The sequence below is a fragment of the Schistocerca gregaria genome, chromosome 1 (genome assembly GCF_023897955.1).
Source record: "Schistocerca gregaria isolate iqSchGreg1 chromosome 1, iqSchGreg1.2, whole genome shotgun sequence".
NCBI classification, from domain to species: Eukaryota; Metazoa; Arthropoda; class Insecta; order Orthoptera; family Acrididae; genus Schistocerca; species Schistocerca gregaria.
This window is the reverse complement of record NC_064920.1, coordinates 548,650,307-548,672,516: the sequence shown is the minus strand read 5'-3', so window position 1 is coordinate 548,672,516 and position 22,210 is coordinate 548,650,307. Positions and strand designations below refer to the sequence as shown.

At 40.7% G+C, this 22,210-nt stretch overlaps 1 protein-coding gene across 1 annotated transcript in view; it reads right to left on the bottom strand.

Annotated features, from left to right (window-relative positions):
* Nucleotides 1-21,248, bottom strand: part of LOC126355999 (ATP-binding cassette sub-family D member 3) — a 98,025-nt gene extending 76,777 nt beyond the window's left edge. Inside the window, exons 1-2 of the mRNA XM_050006637.1 lie at nucleotides 20,969-21,248; nucleotides 13,652-13,691 (exon numbers count right to left, since the gene is read on the bottom strand). Of these exons, the coding sequence (XP_049862594.1) occupies nucleotides 13,652-13,691; nucleotides 20,969-21,081 (153 nt within the window). The 5' untranslated portion in view covers nucleotides 21,082-21,248. The remainder of the gene's footprint in view (nucleotides 1-13,651; nucleotides 13,692-20,968) is intronic.
* Between the last annotated feature and the right edge of the window lie 962 nt (nucleotides 21,249-22,210).

Sequence of the window (22,210 nt, the reverse complement as noted above, 5' to 3'; positions counted from 1 at the left end):
TCACCAAACGACACGAGCAAGAGATGTTTCACACGTCTAGAAATATGGGGTGGAGCGCCATCCTGTATAAACATCGTACGTTCCAGCAGATGTTTATTAGCCAGGCTGGGGATGATGCAATTCTGTAACATATTGGTGTACCTCTCACCCGTCACAGTAGCAGTAGCAGTTTTGCTGTCCAGCACCATCTTTGGACATTTTGTTAACTTTGTTTTTTTTTTCCCCTAATAAAAGCCCAGGTCATTCCAAGCATGTGTGTCAAATTTTACCTCTTATAGCGTCCCCAGTGAAATAATATGAAAAGACTTAAAAAACAGTATTTATAAAGAAGAGAAATTAAAAAATGAATAACATACTTTTTCTCATGTACCCGTATTACAATAATTTCTCTGTGCAAGTTACGAGGGCAAAGAAATATAACAAAATGATCTAAAGAGGTGACAAGATACGCTCTTTTGTTAATTTTTTAGTTGTCTTCACTTCTTCTTTTGTCTTGGTTGTGTGCAGACGGACATCTTGTGAGTGCTGGCAAATGTAAGCATATTTGTACTAATTAAGCAAATAATATATTCATTTAATATTATTTTTCACTTTTAATTTGTAAGAGGTGATCCCGATTTCATGTCCACCTTCCTTTGAATTAACCTGCATTCGAGTAATTTACAGTTCAACAATCGCAGCAGCCGATGCAGCCAACGACGGCATTACGTGGCTATATTAAATTATAAAAAATTGGTGGAAGCGAAAAACTCACCCGCTATTAACATAATATAGATTTTTCTCCACAGCTGTCCGATGCTGCAGAAAATACGTAGCTTTAAGATTCTTATTTTCAGTACAACAGCTGATAGCCAGAGCCAGGACTCCGACTACAATGCAATGGTTAACGGAGGTAAGAAGTAATACTCTCGTGCTTGTGTGGGTCACAATTGTAATTAATAACTACAGAGTTTTTGCTTTAAAGTGAACTGACTAGACGAGGAAATTAATATGAAAAGTTTATTCCATTGTTCGGTTCAAATTAATGATGTAAATAAAATAGAAAGAAACTTCCACATGGGAAAAATATATTAAAAACAAAGAATCCAAGACTTACCAAGCGGGAAAGTGCCAGTAGACAGGCACAATAAAATAACACACAAACACACACACAAAATTTCAAGCTTTTAAATCCAATGGTTGCTTCTTCAGGAAAGAGGGAAGGAGAAGGAAAGACGAAAGGATGTGGGTTTTAAGGGAGAGGGAGAGGGTAAGGCGTCATTCCAATCCTGGGAGCGGAAAGACTCACCTTAAGGGGAAAAAAAGACAGGTATACAGTCGCACGCACACGCGCACAAAGCGGATGTGTGTGTGTGTGTGTGTGTGTGTGTGTGTGTGTGTGTGTGTGTGTGTGTGTGTGTGTGTGTGTTTGCGCGTGGGGGGGGGGGGGGGGCGCGAGCGAGTGTATACCTGTCCTTTTTTCCCCTTAAGATGAGTCTTTCCGCTCCCAGGATTGGAATGACGCCTTACCCTCTCCCTCAAAACCCACATCCTTTCGTCTTTCCCTCTCCTTCCCTCTTTCCTGAAGAAGCAACCATTGGATGCGAAAGCTTGAAATTTTGTGTGTGTGTTTGTGTGGTTATTTTATTGTGCCTGTCTACCGGCGCTTTCCTGCTTGGTAAGTCTTGGAATCTTTGTTTTTAATATATTATTCCACTGTTCAACTTAAATGTTCATGCTTTAAGATTCAGTGAGTCTAACATTCATTAATGTAAAAAATAATTTATACTGAAGGTTAATATGGTTAAAAAAAAGGGGGAGAACTTCACAAAAGCATTTAATTGTAAATCAAAATAAAATGAAATATCATTTTTATTAAGGCCCTCCAAGTAAGTTGGCAACAATCAACATAATAATAGTAATATATTAAATTACGACGGCCAACGGATGCGAGACACTCTATCCACATTATTCCGTGGTTTATTAAGTTTCCAAATTTATACTGACTTTTTGATCACCCAGTATAATTTGGATTAAAACAATGTGGAGGACTAAGTTGAAGTATTGAGAAGGTTGTGAGAGTAGCAATTGAGATGTTAAAAAGTAGAGAAGCCCCAAACAAAGAAACTTTTGAATCTTATTTAGTTTTATAACTCAAAATCAGCTTTAAAACAACATTGAGAAGGTAGCAATGATTGTGTGCAATGTGCTATTCCAAGTTAAAAGACCTGAGATCGGGTTGGGTAGAAGACATGGATTAACTGAAAAGTTCAATACCACTTCGTAAACTCACAACCTTTCCACCTAACGTAGACATCTGCCAACACTACAAATGAGTATGTCACCCAATCTAAGGTTTTGTATTCATACTGATTGGTTTTGCTTACTCATAACTGAACTTCCACTTTCCGGTCTACCCTAGACCTTGTGCTACACTACTGATCAGTTAGTGACCACAACCTACATTCCGAAAACCAATGTAGCTGCAAAAGAAATATTGTCAGTGTGGCACTATCTTTCTGTTTGAACACACAAGGTGCAACATGTCACATCATCATTATATTACAGAAAGAAGCTGAAATCTGACATTGGTAGGTTCAGTTGACACTATAACTTTAGGCACAACAGCAGTCACACAATGAATTTCAATCCAACTGTCCACTACAAACAATGGTACAATCCTTTCAGCGTACCACAATATATGAAGAAGATGGCCTAGGAAAAAGCTGGAACAGAATTTGATTCTATGGTGTCCATTTCTCTTCACAAACAAGTGCAGGATCTATCTGAAATTCAACATCCATTGTACAAGGGTGTGGAAGAGGTCCCGGATTCATCTAAGGCACGCAGACCAAGGTTCAAGCAACTAACAAGGTTCATGTGAGGACAGTATAGTATTGTGATTGTCCAGGCCTACAGTTAACAATTTTGCCATTGGCTATGTCTTTTATGATAATAATCCAAGAGCACACTGTGCCCACTTGATGAATACCTTACTACTGGAGCCAGAAATCCACCAAATGGAACAGAGTGCAATATCTGCTGACTAAAAGTGGGCAGTCCAGCAAGGCACGTGACTCCAGGACCCGACCCAACCCAACCACCGAGCTACCATACGTTCCACCAGCTTACAAAGAATGTTGGCGAGGCTGATGTCTACCAACTTCTGGCCAAGATGTCAAGGAAAGGATTAAAAAAACTTGTGTGTGGCTTATTCTTTCAAGTCTTCGACTGCCTACTCCCCTTGAATATAACCCCACACATAATAACTTGCACAGGGTTGGTTGGTTTAAAGGCGGGAGAAGGGATCAAACTATGAGGTCATCGGTCGCTTGTTCCTAATAAAACAATTCCACAAGTGTGAGAATAAAACGGACAAAACATTTAACACAAAACAGAAAGAAAGGAAAAGCCACAACAATGAAGGGAAGGCAACGAACACTAAAACAAACAAATGAGGAAAAGAAAATAACAGAGGCACTAGAAACAGATGAGAGTAAAACATGAAAGCAGATTACAGTGGCTGGCCAACCACGAGAATAAAAAGGGGAAGCCAGCCACTCTGCAATACATTAAAACCTCCACCCTAAAAGCACTAGGGTGGAAGAGACAGAGAGACAAAGGATATGCGCTAAAACCTAGATAGAAGTATAAAACCCACTCTCACGGATAAAACGTAAAACTAAATCTGCTGTGGAGGCATTGTCACGCAACACCGAAGGTAGCATGCTGGGAAAGTTAAAAGCCTGCCGCAGAGCGGCTAAAAGTGGGTAGTCCAGCAAGAGGTGGACAACTGTCATTTGGGAGCCACAGCAACACTGAAGTGGGTCCTCACGACAGAGTAGGTAACCATGCGTTAGCCACGTATGGCCAATGCGGAGCTGGCAGAGGACAACCGATTCCCTGCGAGAGGCCCGCATGGAAGACTTCCACACACTCAGTCTCCTTAATGACACACAGTTTGTTGTGCATGCTGTTATGCCATTCCATCTCCCAAAGCTGGAAAGCCCTGCGGTGTAAGACAGAACGCAGGTCAGCTTCGGAGATGCCTATCTCCAGAAGTGGTTTCCGCGTCACCTGTTTGGCCAGCCTGTTGGTAAGTTCGTTGCCAGGGATTCCAACGTGTGCTGGAGTCCACACAAACACCACGGAATGGCGGGACTGTTCCAGGGCAGAGATGGACTCCTGAATGGACGCTACCAGAGGGTGGCGAGGATAGCACTGGTCGATAGCTTGTAGGCTGCTCAATGAGTCAGTACATAGGAGAAATGACTTGCCAGGGCATAAGCAGATGTACTCAAGAGCACGAGATAGGGCCGCCAGCTCTGCAGTGAAAACACTGGAGCCAACTGGCAAAGAGTGCTGTTCAATATATCCTCCATGAACATATGCGAAGCCTATGTGACCATCAGCCATTGAGCCGTCGGTGTAAACCACTTCAGAGCCCTGGAACATGTCAAGTATCGAGGGGAAGTGACAGCGGAGAGTGGCGGGGTTAATGGAGTCCTTAGGGCCATGCAAAAGGTCCAGACGAAGCTGTGGGCAAGGTGTACACCATGGAGGCAAACGTGAACAGGCCGCAAGTAGAGGAGGTAAAGGGAAGGACTCCACTTCGGAGGGAACGGAGCGCATGCGAATCGCAATAGTCAGCCCCGATCTGGGCAGGAGATGGACTGCCGCGGATGGGAAAAGAAGACGGTAATTCAGATGCTCAGGGGAACTATGAATGTGTGCTGAGTAACTGGCGAGCAGTTGTGCACATCTGATCTGCAGTGGAGGGACACCAGCTTGGTCACCGCACTCGTCCTAAAAGCTCCTGTCGCTAATCTAACCCCACAGTGGTGCACAGGGTCAAGTAACAGCAATGCTGAAGGCACTGCCGAACCATAAACCACACTCCCATAGTCAATTCAGGATTGGACAAGGGCTCTGAAGAGCTACATCAGCGTAGAGTAATCTGCACCCCAATTGGTGTTGCTCAGGCAACAGAGGGCACTGAGGTGCTGCCAGCACTTTTGCTTAAGCTGAAGAAGATGAGGGAGTCAAGTCAATCGAGTGTCGAAAACCATTCCTAGGAATTGATATGTCTCCACTGCAGTGAGTGGATCATCATTAAGGTAAAGTGTGAGTTCCGGGTGAACGTACGATGCAGAAGTGCACGACACACTACTTTCCAGCTGAAAACTGGAGCCCATGACTGCACCTTGTGGACAGCTCCCTGCAGGTGCCGCTCAGCAACAACAGTACTGGAGCAGCAGTACAAAAGGCAGAAGTCGTCTGCATACAGAGAAGGTGAGACAGACGACGACAGCTGCTGCTAGACCGTTAATGGGCACTAAAAATAGACTCACACTCACTACAGAGCCCTGCGGGACTCCATTCTCCTGGATATGGATGGAACTATGGGAGTCACCAACTTGGACAAAAAAGAGGGCAATCAGGTGTTGCGTCTGGAAAAAGTTGTTCAGATGTCAGACTCGATGGACACAAGATTATCAGTGCGACCCTGGCGGAAGCCACCCTGACATGGAGCCAGCAAGCCACGTGACTTCAGGACCCAACCCAATCGCCGACATACCATACGTTCCAGCAGCTTACAAAGAACGTTGGTGAGGCTGATGGGTCGATAGCTATCCACATCAAGTGGGTTTTTACCGGGTTCGAGCACCGGAATGATGATGCTCTCCCGCCACTGCAATGGAAAGACGCCATTGCACCAGATCCAGTTGAAGATAATGAGATGATGTCACTTGTAGTCAGATGAGAGATGTTTATCATCTGGTTGTGGATGCAATCAGGCCCAGGAGCTGTGTTGAGGCAATGTGGAAGGACACTGGGGAGCTCCCACTCTGCAAATGGGGTGTTATAGGATTTACTGCAGCATGTGGTGAATGGGAGGACATTCCCTTCCAGCTGCCATTTGAGTGGGCGAAAGGCTGGGGGGTAATTCTCCGATGCAGAGGCTCAAACAAAGTGATCAGCAATCGCGTTTGCGTTGGTACATAACTCGTCACTTATGGTAACACCGGGGACAGCTGTTGGGGCCTGGTACCCAAAAAGACGTTTGATCTTTGCCCAGACTTGGGAAGCCATGGTGGAGACGTATCTCTCCCGACACTCCTCCTTCTGTTGTTTGGTAAGGTAGCGAACATGAGCATGGAGTCATTTAAAGGCTATGAGAAGCTCAAGGGAAGGGTGCCGCTTATGCTGCTGTAGAGCTCACCGACACTCCTTAATTGCTTCAGAAACTTCCGGCGACCACCAAGGGACTGCCTTACACCTTGGGCACCCTAAAGAGCAAGGAATCGCATTTTCTGCCACATAAACAGTTGTGCTAGTCACCTGTTTCAACCATCACATCAATGTTACCGTGTGGGGGAGATTCAGCACTAACAGCAGAGGTGAAAGTTCCCCTGTCCACCTTGTTCAAAGCCCTTCAGGGCAGGTGTCAGTGCACCTGATGCTGGGTCAGTGACAGGAAGATGGGGAAGTAGTCACTACCGCACAGGTTGTCATGTGCTCTCCAGTGGATAGATGGGAGAAGTCCTGGGCTGTGAATTGATAAATAAATGGCTGAGTAACTACCACGAGCCACACTGAAATGTATGGTGGCTCCAGTATTTAAGAGGCAGAGGTCAAATTGTGAAAGTAAAGTTTCGACATCTCTGCCTCAGCCAGTAAGCATGGTACTACCCCACAAGGGGTTATGGGCATTAAAATCACCCAGGAGTAAGAAATATTTAGAGAGTTGATCAATCAGTGCAGCTAATACATTCAGGGGTACTGCACCATTTGCAGGAAAATATACATTGCAGACAGTTATTTCCTGCGTCATCCTTATTCTGACAGAAACAGCTTCAAGAGGGGTTTGAAGGGGCACAGCTTCACTACAGACCGAGTTTAGGACATAAACGCAAACTCCACCTGACTCTTGATTATAGTCGCTACGGTTCCTGTAATATCCCTTATAGTCGCGGAGGGCAGGGGTCTGCATAGCTGGGAACCAGTTTTCCTGGAGGACAATGCAGATTGCAGGTGTAAAACTTTACAGTTTCCGTAGCTCAGCTACGCAGTGGTAAGAAAACGCCGCAATTCCAATGGAGGATGACATTGTGATGCTGGGAAGGCATGGAACATTCAATGAGGCAGTTTACACCTCAGAGTCACCTGCTGCCACCGTTCACCTGAGCAGTCTATATCCATTGTGTTTGAGGGTCTGGTGAGATCTAGGTCCTCAGCGGATGCCAAAATCTCCACCCTATCCTCAGCCGCAGAGCTTGTAGGTGGCGGTGGTGTGGGTCCCACCGCAATTTCCTTGGTCGTAGGGGTTTCCTTTTTGTATTTCTCTCGCTGCTCCTTCAGTTTCCCTGGCTGGGAGGACTTCACTTGTTCGGTCTCTGGGACTGACGGTGAGTGTGAGGCCCTACAACCAGCTGCTTTTGGGCTCTTCAGCCACTGGCGGGTTTCGTCTTTCCCACTAGAAGAAACCTGGGAAGGGAGTGACCCAAGGGACCCCTTCCTAGTGAGAGAAGCCAAAGAAGACTTACACTTATCCAGCTTAGAAGTGGGGGAGAGACGTCCCTGATGTTTGGGTGGGGGGTGTTTTCTCCCAAAGCAGGTGGTGCAGCAGCAACAGGGAGGAAAATACCCCCCATCATCAAGGGGGCAGGTGTAGACTTCCAGCTCTGAGAGGTGACCTGGCTTGGTGGAGCTGATGATGCCAGAACTGTCATAGCGGCAGTGTAAGACGATGTTGTACGCACAGGTTGCAGGCGTTCAAATTTTCTCTTAGCCTCAGTGAAGGCCAGTCTGTCCAGAGTCTTGTACTCCATGATTTTCCTTTCTTTCTGGAGAATCCTAGAGTCAGGCGAGCAAGGCAAATGGTGCTCTCCGCAGTTGACGCAGATGGGAGGCGGGCTACAAGGAGAATTGGGATGTGATGGGCATCCGCAATCTAGGCTTGCGACACTGGAGGAACACCGTGAAGACATCTGGCTGAACTATCAGCACTAAAAGCACTGCATCGGGACAGGGATATAGGGCTTTACATTACAATGGTAGACCATCAACTTGACCTTCTTGGGCAATGTATCATCCTCAAAGGCCAAGATGAAGGCACCAGTGGCAACCCGATTATCCTTTGGACCCCGGTGGACATGCTGGACGAAATTTACACCTCGCCACTCTAATTGGTGTGCAGCTCATCGTAGGACTGTAAAAGAAGGTCTCTGTGAAATATGATACGCTGGGGTGTGATGGTTACAGAAACATCCCCCAGCTTGTCACAAGTGAGTAACTCCAGTGACCGGCCAGAGGTTGCTGTTTTGATCAAGACTGCCCCAGATCTCATTTTGGACAAGCCCTCCACCTCCCCGAACTTGTCCTCTAAATGCTCAACAAAAAACCGAGGCTTCATCGTCATGAAAGATTCCCCATCAGCTCTTAAACATACAAGGTGCCAAGGCAAATAAGATCCACTGCTATCCTTAGACTGACGTTTCTCCTGTGGTGTGGCCCGGGAGGGAAAAGATTTGGGGTAATACTTCTGTGCGTTGAATTGAGCTTGTGATCGCTTAGAGACTGCTGGTGTTTCATCACCAGCAAGAGATGATGGCCTACGCTTCATCACGTGTCATCCGTCGTGATGCCACCCACTCCGAGCAGGGGCCCTCCGTATGGGTGCCACCCATCTGCAGCAAAGGCCACCTGGCAGGATGGGCATTGTCGGGAGTCCCGATGCCCCAAGGGGATGGGCATCTACCCCTTGGCATAAGTGGGGAGTTAACAGCGCAGGCAACAGTAGAGCGATCCCTGTGTGGTCAGGGGGCTACAACCAACAGGGTACATGGCAGCCCCACCACAACGGACTGGCTACCGTGCTGGATATCAGGTGCAAAGAAGTCCGTGGTCATCGTCGACGCAGAAATCAACACTGCATAGTGCATGGTGGAAAATGCACCCACGAAAGTATCCTTCCCCAAGAGATGGAGAATGGGCAGGGTTGCAATGTGACGACAAGAAAGTGGGCTAAAGATCTCAATGCACGATGGACACGATGCACCTTGTAAGGCACCCTTCCCCATCTTGCTCGCTCTTAAAGAAAATGTTGAAGAAGTGAGGTCAAACCCTACAGGGGTCCATCACATAAAGGCCAAAACACGTGAAACTCCTTTTAGTCACCTCACACAACATGCAGGAATACCTCTGGCCTATTCTAACCCCCGGACCCACAGGGGGGACTTGCACAGGGAGCAAAAATCTGTCTCATATATATATATATATATGGAAACATTCCACGTGGGAAAAATATATCTAAAAACAAAGATGATTTGACTTATCAAACAAAAGTGCTGGCAGGTCGATAGACACACAAACATACACACAAAATTTGAGCTTTCGCAACCGGCGGTCGCTTCGTCAGGAAAGAGGGAAGGAGAGGGAAAGATGAAAGGATGTGGGTTTTAAGAGAGAGGGTAAGGAGTCATTCCAATCCCGGGAGCGGAAAGACTTACCTTAGGGGGAAAAAAGGGCAGGTGTACACACACACACACACACACACACACACACACACACACACACACACACACACACACACACAAGCAGACATTTGTAAAGGCAAAGAGTTTGGGCAGAGATGTCAGTCGAGGCAGAAGTACAGAGGCAAAGAAGTTGTTGAAAGACAGGTGAGGTATGAGTGGCGGCAACTCGAAATTAGCGTAGATTGAGGCCTGGCGGATATCGAGAAGAGAGGATATACTGATGCGCAAGTTCCCATCTCTGGAGTTTGGATAGGTTGGTGTTGGTGGGAAGTAATATATATATATGAGAGAGAGAGAGAGAGAGAGAGAGAGAGAGAGAGAGACTGACTAGTACTGTGGGTGTGATTTAAGTCAATAGAAAATTAGAAGTAAGATAACCAGACAGTGGAATGAAGTGTGAAAGGCATGCGACACAGATGCACGTATTAATGAAATATTTCCTAACAATGTGGAAATGCTGGCAAGGCAAGGGGGGGGGGGTTGGAGGTAGGGGATATCCATGCATTTTGGGGACTGCCCATTTTGTACCTGGTCATGAACAATATGTAGTGTATCAAAGAGAGATTAAGAAGCAAAATCGTGATGTATGTGACTGTGGACATCTTGAATAGCCAAAGCATATTATCATGGGATGTGTAATGCATGGTTAATTGACAGAGCAAGAACGTTGAATCATACATGGCATAATCAGGGACAGAGTACTGTATGATGTCTTGCAGATACTACACCAAAAAGTGTCACTGCACATATTGGAATTGCATCTGTCAGTAGGATAAAGCAATGTGAGACACAGAGGACATTAAATAAACATAAAAAATAAACAAGACATGATATAGTAAGTATGTCACAAGAACAGAACAGTAGATGAAATGATTAATCTGAACTGAAGTATTAACAGAGATTCCATAATAAAATTATAGAACACCTTTCCTGTAGCAGTGACCACAATTTGCCAAAGCCAGTAGATGAAAAATCTCACATATGATGTTAAATAAATAAAATGGAACTAGACTGGATTAATGTTGGGCACTTTAATTTCTTGAAATCTAGTTGAATACCAATCAGAAGGATATAGGATGCAGTACTTTTCTTCCTGAAGTCCCTCAATAATGATGGCAAGTACTGGATTGCAGTGCTTTAGATGCCTGGATATTTGATTGAATGTTGTCAAAAATTTTGCACCTTTGGTTAACAGACCAATGATATTGGCTCCTTCCAATCGTTTAGTATCATAATTGCGTACAATGTTTTAGCAAGACACCTTTGGCATGGTGTGTACACAAATATAAATCCTAACATTTTGGAATTGACTCTCAAATAATCTACTTCTTAACATTTAGAACATTCTGTTTACACATAACAAAAAAAGAGCACTATTCTGGAGGCTTCTGAAGGATTTTTCTGTAACAAAGTCAAATGATGCACATAAAATTATTTTATCAGATATTTCCTTCTCTAATTTGTTCTCAATGAACATGAACTGTACAGCAGGAATGTTCTGTTTATGACCAATGTTTTACATCTGATCAGGCCCAACCTCCTAACTTTATTGGAAAGCATGTACCTGCACAATGGAAGACTGAGAGCTCCCTATCTTTGTGCTGCTCTGAACCATATTGTTAGAATAATAATATAGGAAAAATTATCTTCTACTCAGCTTGGAATTACAGATTAATTTGGAAACTGCCAATAACTAATGTGGTTTTATTATTTCATCACAACAAGAAACAGCCGAATTACCTGGGATAAAACATCAATTTTAAATGACAAATTTAAGACATTATGAAAATGAAGATATTTGGGGGAAAACTACGTTCATTATCAACCATGTCATTTAACTCCTTTTAATTACTTTATGAACTACTTTCTACAAATTCTTGGGAATATAACACAAATCTTAATTTCTCAATATTATGAGAAGAAAAGTAGCTACTCACCTAGCGGAATGCTAGGCTGAAAGCTTTAATTACGAGTCTTTTTGTTGTGCCTATCTGCGACTCAGCATCTCAACTATATGGTGAGAAGCTACTTTCCTTCTCATAATATTGTTATGTACCATCCTGGATTTTCCATTGTTTGAAATCTTATTTTATTATATGTTTTATAAATAATCACACTAAATACTGCAAACTAACTACTATGACCAAACACACAGATAACTAAGCATAAGAAACAAAGGCAACTTTCCTTTTCAAACAGAAACGTTTCTGGTTCAGTTTTTGTAGTGAATCACAGTGTCATCAAAATGACAGTCATGACTACCAAGTACTAGCCACAATAGCTAAACCTATTGGTCATTAAGAAATTACAGTCACACAGTTGTCAACTCACAGACTCCACAGTTGCAAGTTTACAAAGAACAAGCTATCATACTTCAACCTAATGATGACATCAGTTGCTAATTAATGGAAAGACAATCATAAGATTGTTACAAGAAACACTTCATCTGTGTCTGTCACTATTAATAGGAAGAGGGGTCATGGAATGGTTGAAGAAAGTATTAGTGTGACAGACAGAGATAGATAGATGGTTGCGTGTTCCATTGATCTATTGCATGATACGGTAGCAGTTTCAATGTGGAACGTGTCAAGTGCATAAAAAATACAGAGTTAAAGATAAATATTTCTATTATTTACCCACTCCCTTAAATGGCACAAAATGCATATACTATATTTATTGATTTCTGAAGACACTTTAATACCTGTAGTAATCCAACGTTTCTTTGAAAAGTGTGTGGTGTTACATTTAGTAATTTTCTTTGGGAAACAATGTTCAAAAAGGGATATAAATTTTTAAAGTAATATGTTGCATTTACCATTAGCATTTGGCTCATTGTATACGTCTCCCAAATTAACATTTCTTAAGCTTCCTCTGAAGTGCTCTATAGGTACCGAGTTGAGCGACCTCACACTTCTATTTAATGGTTTCCAAACTGTACACTGTTAGGTTTTGTAAGTTAATCAGTTGTTCATCATGGTCCGACAATCCATTTACCACAGGGAAAGCAAGTGTTTGTTTTACATCCTCTTTCTGTACAAATACATTATCTATTAGTGCGCTATTGTCTTGAGCTATATGTGTAGGAAAACTGATCACTGGCTCTAAGTTATATGTTTTTAATAAAATTTCTAGTTCACTTTTCCTATCAGAATTACTTAGAAAGTTTACATTGAAATCATCACAGATAACTTCTTTTTGTCTGACAGATAGCATAATGGGGAGTCAAACTTTTTATGAACAGCTCCCAGTTTCCTAATAGGGACCTGTACACTGTTGCTACTATCCATACTACATTATCTATCTGAAGTTCACACGCACAAACCTCAAAGTGCTGATCAACACAAAATTTGCTTCCTTCTACAGTTTTGCATTTATACCCTTGTTTTATGAAATGGAAACTCCTCTTTTATCCATCCTAGATCTACAACTGTAAGATAATAAATTATACCCACATACTGACACTATCCATGCCCACAGTTACATGGTGTTCAGACAGATAGAATATATCAATCTCACTCTTATTTTTAAGATCATCTAAACACAATAATAGCTCATCTACTTCATTTTTTATTCTCCTGATATTGTGATGAAGTAAGTTGATACTGTCCTTATCTTTACCCCTATTTACAGTACATGAAATTTCTTTTATTCCATTTATCTTGATTGTCATCTGTCTGGACTGACTTTAACCTAAAAAACCTGTCTGCCTGGATGCATTAACTACAGGGATCACCCCTTGTGTTACTGTGGACCCCCTTACAGTTTCTGTTAATAGAGAAGCTAACTTATTTTTCCCCACCCTATTCAGGTGAAGGCCATGTGTAGTGTAGTCCCATTTTATTTAATCTGAATGGTGGATGTAACAGACTTGAGTGTCTTTCAGTAATAACAAACTGATTTAGAAGTTCCAGAGGGGGCAAGTGACAAGAGAACAAACAACATTATACAACCATTTATTGTAGGTTTGCCTTGTCAAACAAGACTTCTTGATGATCAGTTGTTGTGTCCTTAGAGGGGATATTGTTTTGGTTATCTCCAACACCAAGATTAGTTTCTTCCTTTAAATCACTATCACAAAAATGACAATAATATTATCATCAAAAAACATGTAAACTCACAAAGCTTTTACTCACCTCTCCGACAAAGTATTGAATTTGAGCTTGCTGCGTGTTTCTGAAACAAAAAGAAGGCAAGGCTTTGCTTAATGGTACACTAAACACAGTACAGTTCTTTAAAGTGAGGTATCTGGAATCTCCATCATCCTAAAGGGTACAATATTATTATTTCTATTTACAGCTCTTTGCAGTACCATGTTTCCTGAAGGGAGATAACACCATGCTACACGTGAACCCAATTTTCAGAGCAAGTTCAAATTTGTATAATCTAATTCGTCACTAAAACTGAACAATACTACTTTAAAAAAAGTTTGTTTTGGTTTGAGAAATGCAATGTTAAGATTGAGCACATGTGTTGAAAATTAAAAATAGAATATTGAAGCGGAGGAGGGACAAGACCACGTAACTATAACTTTGCTGAAGTAAATTTTCTAAATAGTTTGTGAAGTCTTCAACTTGTGAAACACAAAAGAGTAGTTTCACATAAAATTATGAAAGTTCATCACAAAACAGCATGACAAGATAACACTGCAGTAGACCTATACTATTTCAAGAGAGAGTATTACGTAAATTCAAAAATGAGTCCTAATGTCAAATACATCATGTGGTCAATAAATTTTTATCTTTTGAAAAAAGAATATAGTCAGTCTGGTAAGCTACTTATTGGAGTAGTGGCCTAATAAAACGGCAAACTACTGATCAACACCTTGATCTTCGTTTTCAGTTACTGAAGGAAAGCAGAAGCTGTCCACGACCCAATGGTTGGTCTGTACATGTCAACTGCTTTACAAGGCATGGTCCTACTGAGAGTGGTATGCCCTTGCCTACCCTCAACCTCTGATGGGGTTATCCCCAAGCAGTTTACTAAGGACTCAAAAAATTCAACTTCACATTTTTCATGTACAAAAATAATTGCCCAAGGTGGCAAGTGACATAACCTGTGACCAGCTGAATACTGAAACCCACATATCTGGATTTGTAGTCTGGCATTTGTAGGAAAATAATGCTAGTTCTGAAAATTGAAGAGCTGATCAAATACTTATTCAGGATTGCAAGTAAAGTGTAAGATGCATTAAAGAGTAACTGTGGTCACAATCAAACAGCAGTAAACAAACATTATTCCAACTAAACTAAAATTCTCCTGTCTTGATCATGATTAATTTTAAAAAGCAGAACAGGTGTAAGATTGCAAGAAAGCGTGCGTGACAAATAAGCGAAGATAAATACAATCTCCTTCACATGTGTGTAAGGCAAAATATTCAGGCACAATTCATAACATGCAAATGACACATAATATACCTTTTTTTAGGCTAAATAAGCAATAAGTAAATAAATTGCCAGAATCCTGAAAACCACACTAGCACAGATGGTAGGCTAAAAACAACCCCGCATCATTTACACATAAAGTACCAAGTGCTTATTCGTATCTGTCAAGTTACTTGTGGGGAACGGCACCAACTGTATTTCTTTTACCTAAAAGTTTTAATTGCAGTCAAAGACTAGCACAAAATATTTGAGTCATTAAACTGGTTTTGACTTACATGATTTTCAATATTTTGAATATTTTATTCTAATGATATTTATTGTTTGGTTCTCTTTTCATTCATTTTTACAGCACACACTGATCTATACACATGATAAATATCTCTCAAAGTCCTTGAACACTCAAAAATCTTTACTCATGAATGCAAGTACTTTAAGATTAAAGGAGACCACTCACTGATAATTACAAGCATCAAGACACTGGCAGACACAGGAAAAGTCTGAAAGCTAGCAAGCTTTCCTTTTCTTGTGTGTGCCTTTTCACAACTCAATACTTCTGCTTTTTGGCGAGTGGTATCCTTTAATCCTACAGTATTTACATTCTACAAGAACTTTTTTAGCCATGAATGAAATGTTCTCATCAAAATAACTGCTCCAACATTAAAACAGCATGCACGTTAAGCAACACAGTGATGTCTATATATTAAAATACTAAATGGATTCAGGAGTAACAGATCCTGTCCAGAGCAAGTTCTGAACCTTTAACAAATAATTAGATATATGCACTTATAATTGTTGTTTTTCAGAAAGGCATATGATTCAATGGACAAACTCCCTCCTCACAACACTGAAGGAAATTGCAGTAGAGGAAAACTACTGAAATAACTACACAAATTCTTAGAAACACAATATCTAAACTTAAATTTCTTGGAACAACTTCTAGTCCCTTCCAAATTATATTGGGAGTCAGGCAAGGAGACAGTCTGCCCCTTTGTCATTCAGCTGGTCACTAGAGAAAGAAAAACAAATTTTTAATAACTGTATAAATCTGGGTAGACTGAAAGAAGCAATTAATTCTTTGACTTTTGCTGATAATGTTCTCTCTCCCCCCCCTTTTTTTTAAAAGAAAAAAGACGAACTTCTGAAGAAAACAACTGAGAAGTCTGATCTACAAACATCATTTGTAGACAGACTAAATGACCAATGGAGGTAACTTGTCTTAAAAAAGGCTGCTGGATGCCTTGTATCAAGACTATGTCACATGTCCTATGAAGTCTGCTACCGAACAGAACTAATGCTCCAGTAAAAATGCTCTTAAAGTTTTACAACAAAGTGAGAATTATTATATGAATTTTAATTTATATTGATGCTCTTGTAAATTTGTATAACACTATATTTACTGGAAGTTTTGAAAGCTGATGTCCTCACTGACTGACATGAAACTCTCCCTTGTACCTTGTATCACCCTCATGGATACTGAAGTTTTTATTTTGGTCTTTTTAATTCTTTCTAACATATTTACTAACTTTTAACCTATACATACAGTAAAATAGGAAGATTGAATACTTCTGAAAAATGGGTATGCAAGAATCTGTTTGTCAAGCATGGTGCATTGCTTTTACACTTCTGTTCTGAATTAAGGAAAGGAAACTGCATGGAATATTAGCCCAGAAAATAATACTGTACAGTATGATGCTGCGGAATTGGGCACAGTAGACAGTTGGTACAGATGCAAAATTTGCTTTAACAGATAGTAAATATAGACTATAACATATTTTATTCAGCTTCTTTGCTTACACGCACATAACATTTGTTGTCATTTTGAAACCATACACACTGAAACTTTGTTTTCAGAGATGACATTTTGTTGGCATTTAATGTCACATTAGTGTTGCATACATCAACTTCTAAACACAAATTTAGGAATGATATTTTCTTGATGAATTTTAGTAGCTTATCCTCCTCCAACCACCCATTTAGTATAGTAAGAATGCTTTTACTGTCTGCCTACGTTATATATGAGGATTGGTTTAAGAATGGACTCTTGAACATAACACCCCCCCCCCCCCCCCTTGTCTCTCTCTCTCTCTCTCTCTCTCATATATATAATTTCTGCATCCGAGAAACGTTGTCTTAGTATTTTCCTTTAGTTTACATTTTTTTTTTGTGTTTCCATTTTGTGAAGTATGATGTGAACCATTTTAGTACTGCCTGTAATGCCATATACTTGGAGCTTCAATTGTGTTGCACTTCAGAATGTCAATGGCGTTACTTGAGTTTTAAAAAATTACAGTGGTATTTTGTTTTGTCTGCTATTTCTAGGGTATTCAGCATAAAACCATATGTGGCACTAGATGTTGACTTATCTCTCCTGAATGCATGCTAAGTATCACTGAGAATTTAGTTTTGTCTAAAAATTTCATTAACCCATTAAACATTACTTTTTCTATGATTTTCAAAATTCTGACAATGAAGCATTTGGTATGTAGTTCTCTCTCCTTGATTTGTCTCCTTTCTCATGAACAGGGTCCATTTTACAGATTTTTCAGACAGTTCAGAAAAGCGTGTCAGAAAAGATGAATTGACTATATCTGGAAGTGGCATTGGAATGTTTGTAACACTCTGCCTTACAAATGATGTTATCTACAACAATGCAAATCATCAATTATTGATATAATGAGATAGACAGAAAAATTTGTGCACTAAGTGGCAGAAGGGGAACACACACAAACATGAGTCTTTCCTTCTCATCCCATCCAATAAGTCTCCCGGACCTGGGGTTCTGAGGGACTTTTCTGAACTGCATCCCTTTCCCTAAATTTCTCCAGTCCTTTTTATTTACTCCTCTTCCATCTCCCTCAACTCTTCTCCCAGAAGAATGAGTCAAAGGCTCCAAAAGCCTATAAAAATTAAATCCTTTTGTGTGCTTGTGTGTTTTCCCCTGCTGTCACTTGGTGAGTAAATGATGTTATCTGAGTACCACCAATTTCTGATGACATTTTCTTAAAATGTTGATTCAACATGGATGATTTCATCCCAAATTGTTCTGCAGATACAGATTGAAGAGGAAAAAAAGATAGCAGAGATGCTGAGTCGTGATAGGCACAACAAAAAGATTCGCACAATTGTAGCTATCTGCCATTAAGGCCTTTGTCAGCAGTAGACACACATACACAAACACTCACGCAAATGCAACTTGCACACTTGTGGTTTCAGTTCTCTGGGACTGCAGGCATATGTGTGCAAGTTGAATTTGTGTGTGTGTGTGTGTGTGTGTGTGTGTGTGTGTGTGTGTGTGTGTACTGCTGACAAAGGCCTCAATGGCCAAAAGTTACAATTGTGTGATCTTTCTGTTGTGCCTATCGTGACTCAGCATCTCCGCTGTATGGGAGTAGCAATTTTCCTTCTCTGGTATTGTTACATTCCATCCTAGATTTACCATTGTTTGAATATTGTTTGTGATATCTGCATAGTAACAACTGAACAGATTTTCATTATGTTGAGGCCCAATAACAGTCTTGTTCTCATTATTGAGTGTCATATTTTCCATTATAGGGGATACTTTATTTGCTTCCTTCATTACTTCCGATACTGCTTGGCTTTTATTTGACGACTCTCAGGAAATTACCATAGAACCCTTTTTTTGGTCTGGCATATCACCCTTCTGTAAATCTGAATGTAACTGTTCAGGGGAGAGGATATATTATTGTTTCTCTGTATTTGAGCAATATATTTCCTTGCACTTGAGATTTTGATAATAGTTAGGTATCTGTTAGATTTTGGAGTTGTGCTTCTTATTACTTGTGCTTTGAGAAGAAAAGCAGTTTTAAAGTAATCACTGAAGATGCTAAAGAAATTCTCAAACTGTCTGTTGAAGCCATCAATTCGCACTACCTCTTTCACATTTCTGTTGGATTATATAGAAAGATTCAGCTCTGTGTTGTGTATACTTAACCTTCTTGCTGTTGCAGTTTTATTTTTATGAGCTATATAGGGTGGACAGTACATTGTTTGGGAGTGAGACTTGTATTTGTATATTATTCACAAATACCTCATCCAGGGAAGCTGAAAGGAAATAAACAGTCCAGAGGTCCAGACAGAGTTTTTAGGAAGATAAAACAAACAGGAGAACAACTGAGTGATATGGTCAATTGAGGCAAAATGATCTCATTCTGAGAAAATAATAGAGTTTTGGAGAAGAATGAATGAAAAAGATGGTCCTTAGTTGGTCTAAAGAGAGAGGGGGGGAAGCAGGAATATACACTGCAAATAACTACTGATGCACATGATGTCATTGTTTGTCTAGAACCTCTGTGTGCGATCAATGAAGATTTGAACAGTTATATTCTTTGCTAGTGAACTTAGGTATCTCTTGCACAGTGAAGGGAGACTAACTGGTGACAACAGAAAAAAAAAAAAACAACTAGGAAATAGATATTGCAGAAAATAAGGGGGAAAGAGATGGCAATTGCAGGACACTAATCATAAAAGCACTACACAGTCGAAATTCAAGGCCCACATCACAGTATTAAGAACACCATAATATTTGTTAATGTGAGGTCATGTCGAAGTTGCGTGTCTAAATATGAAATTAGTTTAAAGGAAGATACCACGATGGACTCCTGTAATTATAAATTAATTGTGTTACCCCCAATTTGTAGTATATTGCATGTAGACACAATATACTGACAAAATTTTTATTGGATCAAACAAAAAATAAATACAAAATGCAGAAAGAAATGAAAAAGCAGCATGGAAAGATTTTTATTGGAGTCCACAAGTCATTGGCTGCAACTCTTCAGTCATGACAAACAAAAAATGTCTCATGTATGCTTGTGTATACAAAATAACTACAGTTTACATTTTTCCATAAAAAACATGCCATTTTCATGTTCCTGGGAACTTCCCATTACCACTGTTGGCTAAAAGAAGATATTTGTCATTGATTGAAAATTCGAATCTACCTGAGACATGATTCAGTGTCAATACACAATAGCAGCATAATGTCTTATTGAAGCTATTACGGTATCCTCGTCTTTATTGTATCATTGTTCTTGTTTATATAATAATCCTCAGTCAGTCTTTCCAGTCGTGCATGGTGAATAGTTGAAATTGCAATATGGAAAAAAAAAAAAAACAGTGACACATTACATACTATTCACATAAATTTCCTGACAGCCAAGTGATGCATAGCAAGGCACCTGAGCTTTTGAAAATTGCATTAATTATCTTGCAGTGTACGGTCGATCACTGATTAACAGCGGCATAAATAAATGCCATTTTTTTCCATGGACAAAGAAAACATGTCACCTAACCTTCCTGACAATAGTGAAGCGTGTCATACCAAAATCAGCCAATCTAAAAGACACTATGAACGATGATAATGTGTCAGTACAATGCAAAGGGAAAAAAGGTTTCCCCCCAATCTGGCCTACATGCACAAGAATAAGTCACCTTAGAGATTCTTTACAAATCTTTCAATTGAATGACCTTACTAATTTACCGATTTACGTTGTGACATAGTAATCTAGAATAATGTAATGAGCAATTATAAAAAAAAAAAATACTGTCGGAAAATGAGAAAGGCGTCTTCGGAACTAGTACTTGGCGTGTCTTCACATAACAGTGGTACCCATGTACTCGCGCACTAAGCAGAAATGGCAAAACAGTAATAAATTTCAACTGAACTACTCAGTAAATAATGAACGATATGTGTAAAATGTAAACTGGCGCATCCTGGAAAAACTCTCTACACTGCTACTTTTTGTGTTTCGCGGCTGTCATTGCTGAGCCGCTGACGTACTTCAGAAACTAAGCATTTCGCGTCCTCTACGCTTGTCCACTGCGATACGTAATAAATATCACGGCGCTACAGATGCAACACGAGATGCCGTAATGCGCTCTCTAAATAGTTCGCCCGAGACATCACCGCAATGTATAACATTGTCTTGTCTGAGACGATGTACTATTGTGAAATAAAAGCAGTAAAGCATGTAGTAACAGCTGCAGTGATAGAAATTGTAATATCAATATTTTATGACATGTGATGCTGCTGGGATACAACAATATTACCTTTGCGCTCTTAGATTTTTATTCCTTGTTCGGATTAACCAAATGATGACTGAGGCAGAAGCAATTCCTACTGCGGCATTCTTCGATACGAATTTACTCATCGTCGGAGCCATTGTGAACAAGTGAAGCAGCACAGGTCAGTAAGATATCATACGATGTTGCACAAAATACCACACACACAACTTTGCAAACACACTGTCATCTGCCACACATCTCCGACCGCTGCCGAATCTTACTGACGCAGCCAATGTCTGGACTCCGGCTCTGAAGTTTATCACGCAATCGATAGAAGCGTCGAGCAGAGTAACATCGATAGTCGATACTACTCGCAAGTACAGAATGGCGGACGATTTCGATATTTTCTCGGCAATTCAAGTGAATTTTTTTCACTTTACAGAAATCTTTGCCAGATACAGGAGAAGAAATAAGTTGATATCTGTGTTTCTCGCCAATCAGCTCAGTTTGAAAACAGTCTGTTACATTAAATCATATCTGAGACGCTGTAGTAGTGAAATGCAGTTTAAATTCTTACACACAGTGACGTCTGGATAGCTTTCTGTGTTTGATCTAGCTTTACTATTAGAGAGACTTTCTTTGATAGAATTCATGGCAGCTGATGTGAAAGCTCAATCTTGATTTTCGCTCTGCCATTTTGTCTCTTTCCCCCTTTCTTACCGTGTGCTACATGCACTCGCTTTAAGTTCGGGGATGTGCTCGTATGCGTTGAAATCAGGAATAAACAAGTGCCAGTTGTTTGTTACGTCCTTTGCCAGGTAGACTACGTATTAAACGCGCATACAAAGTTGACACTAGGCGCGGTGGCTGATGGGAGCGACTGTAAATGAGAAATGCCTTTACGGTCGCTCCCATCAGCAACCGAGCCGAGTGTCAACTTCGTTTGCGTGAATTCACATTTTTATTGGAGATACTGATGCGATGAAATCCATAGAATGTTTACAGCACAGTACTGATGGGATGTTGAATGCTGTCACCGTACGTAAAGCCTAAGATATGATCAATCTCTTGCTCAGTCCACTCAGATTGACTCAAAGCTTGGTTGGTTGGGTGATTTGGGGGAGGGGACCAAACAGCAAGGTCATCGGTCCCATAGAGTTAGCGAGGGATGGGGAAGAAAGTCAGCCGTGCCCTTTCAAAGGAACCATCCCAGCATTTATCTGGAGTGATTTAGGGAAATCACGGGAAACCTAAATCAAGATGACCGAACGCGGATTTGAATCGTCG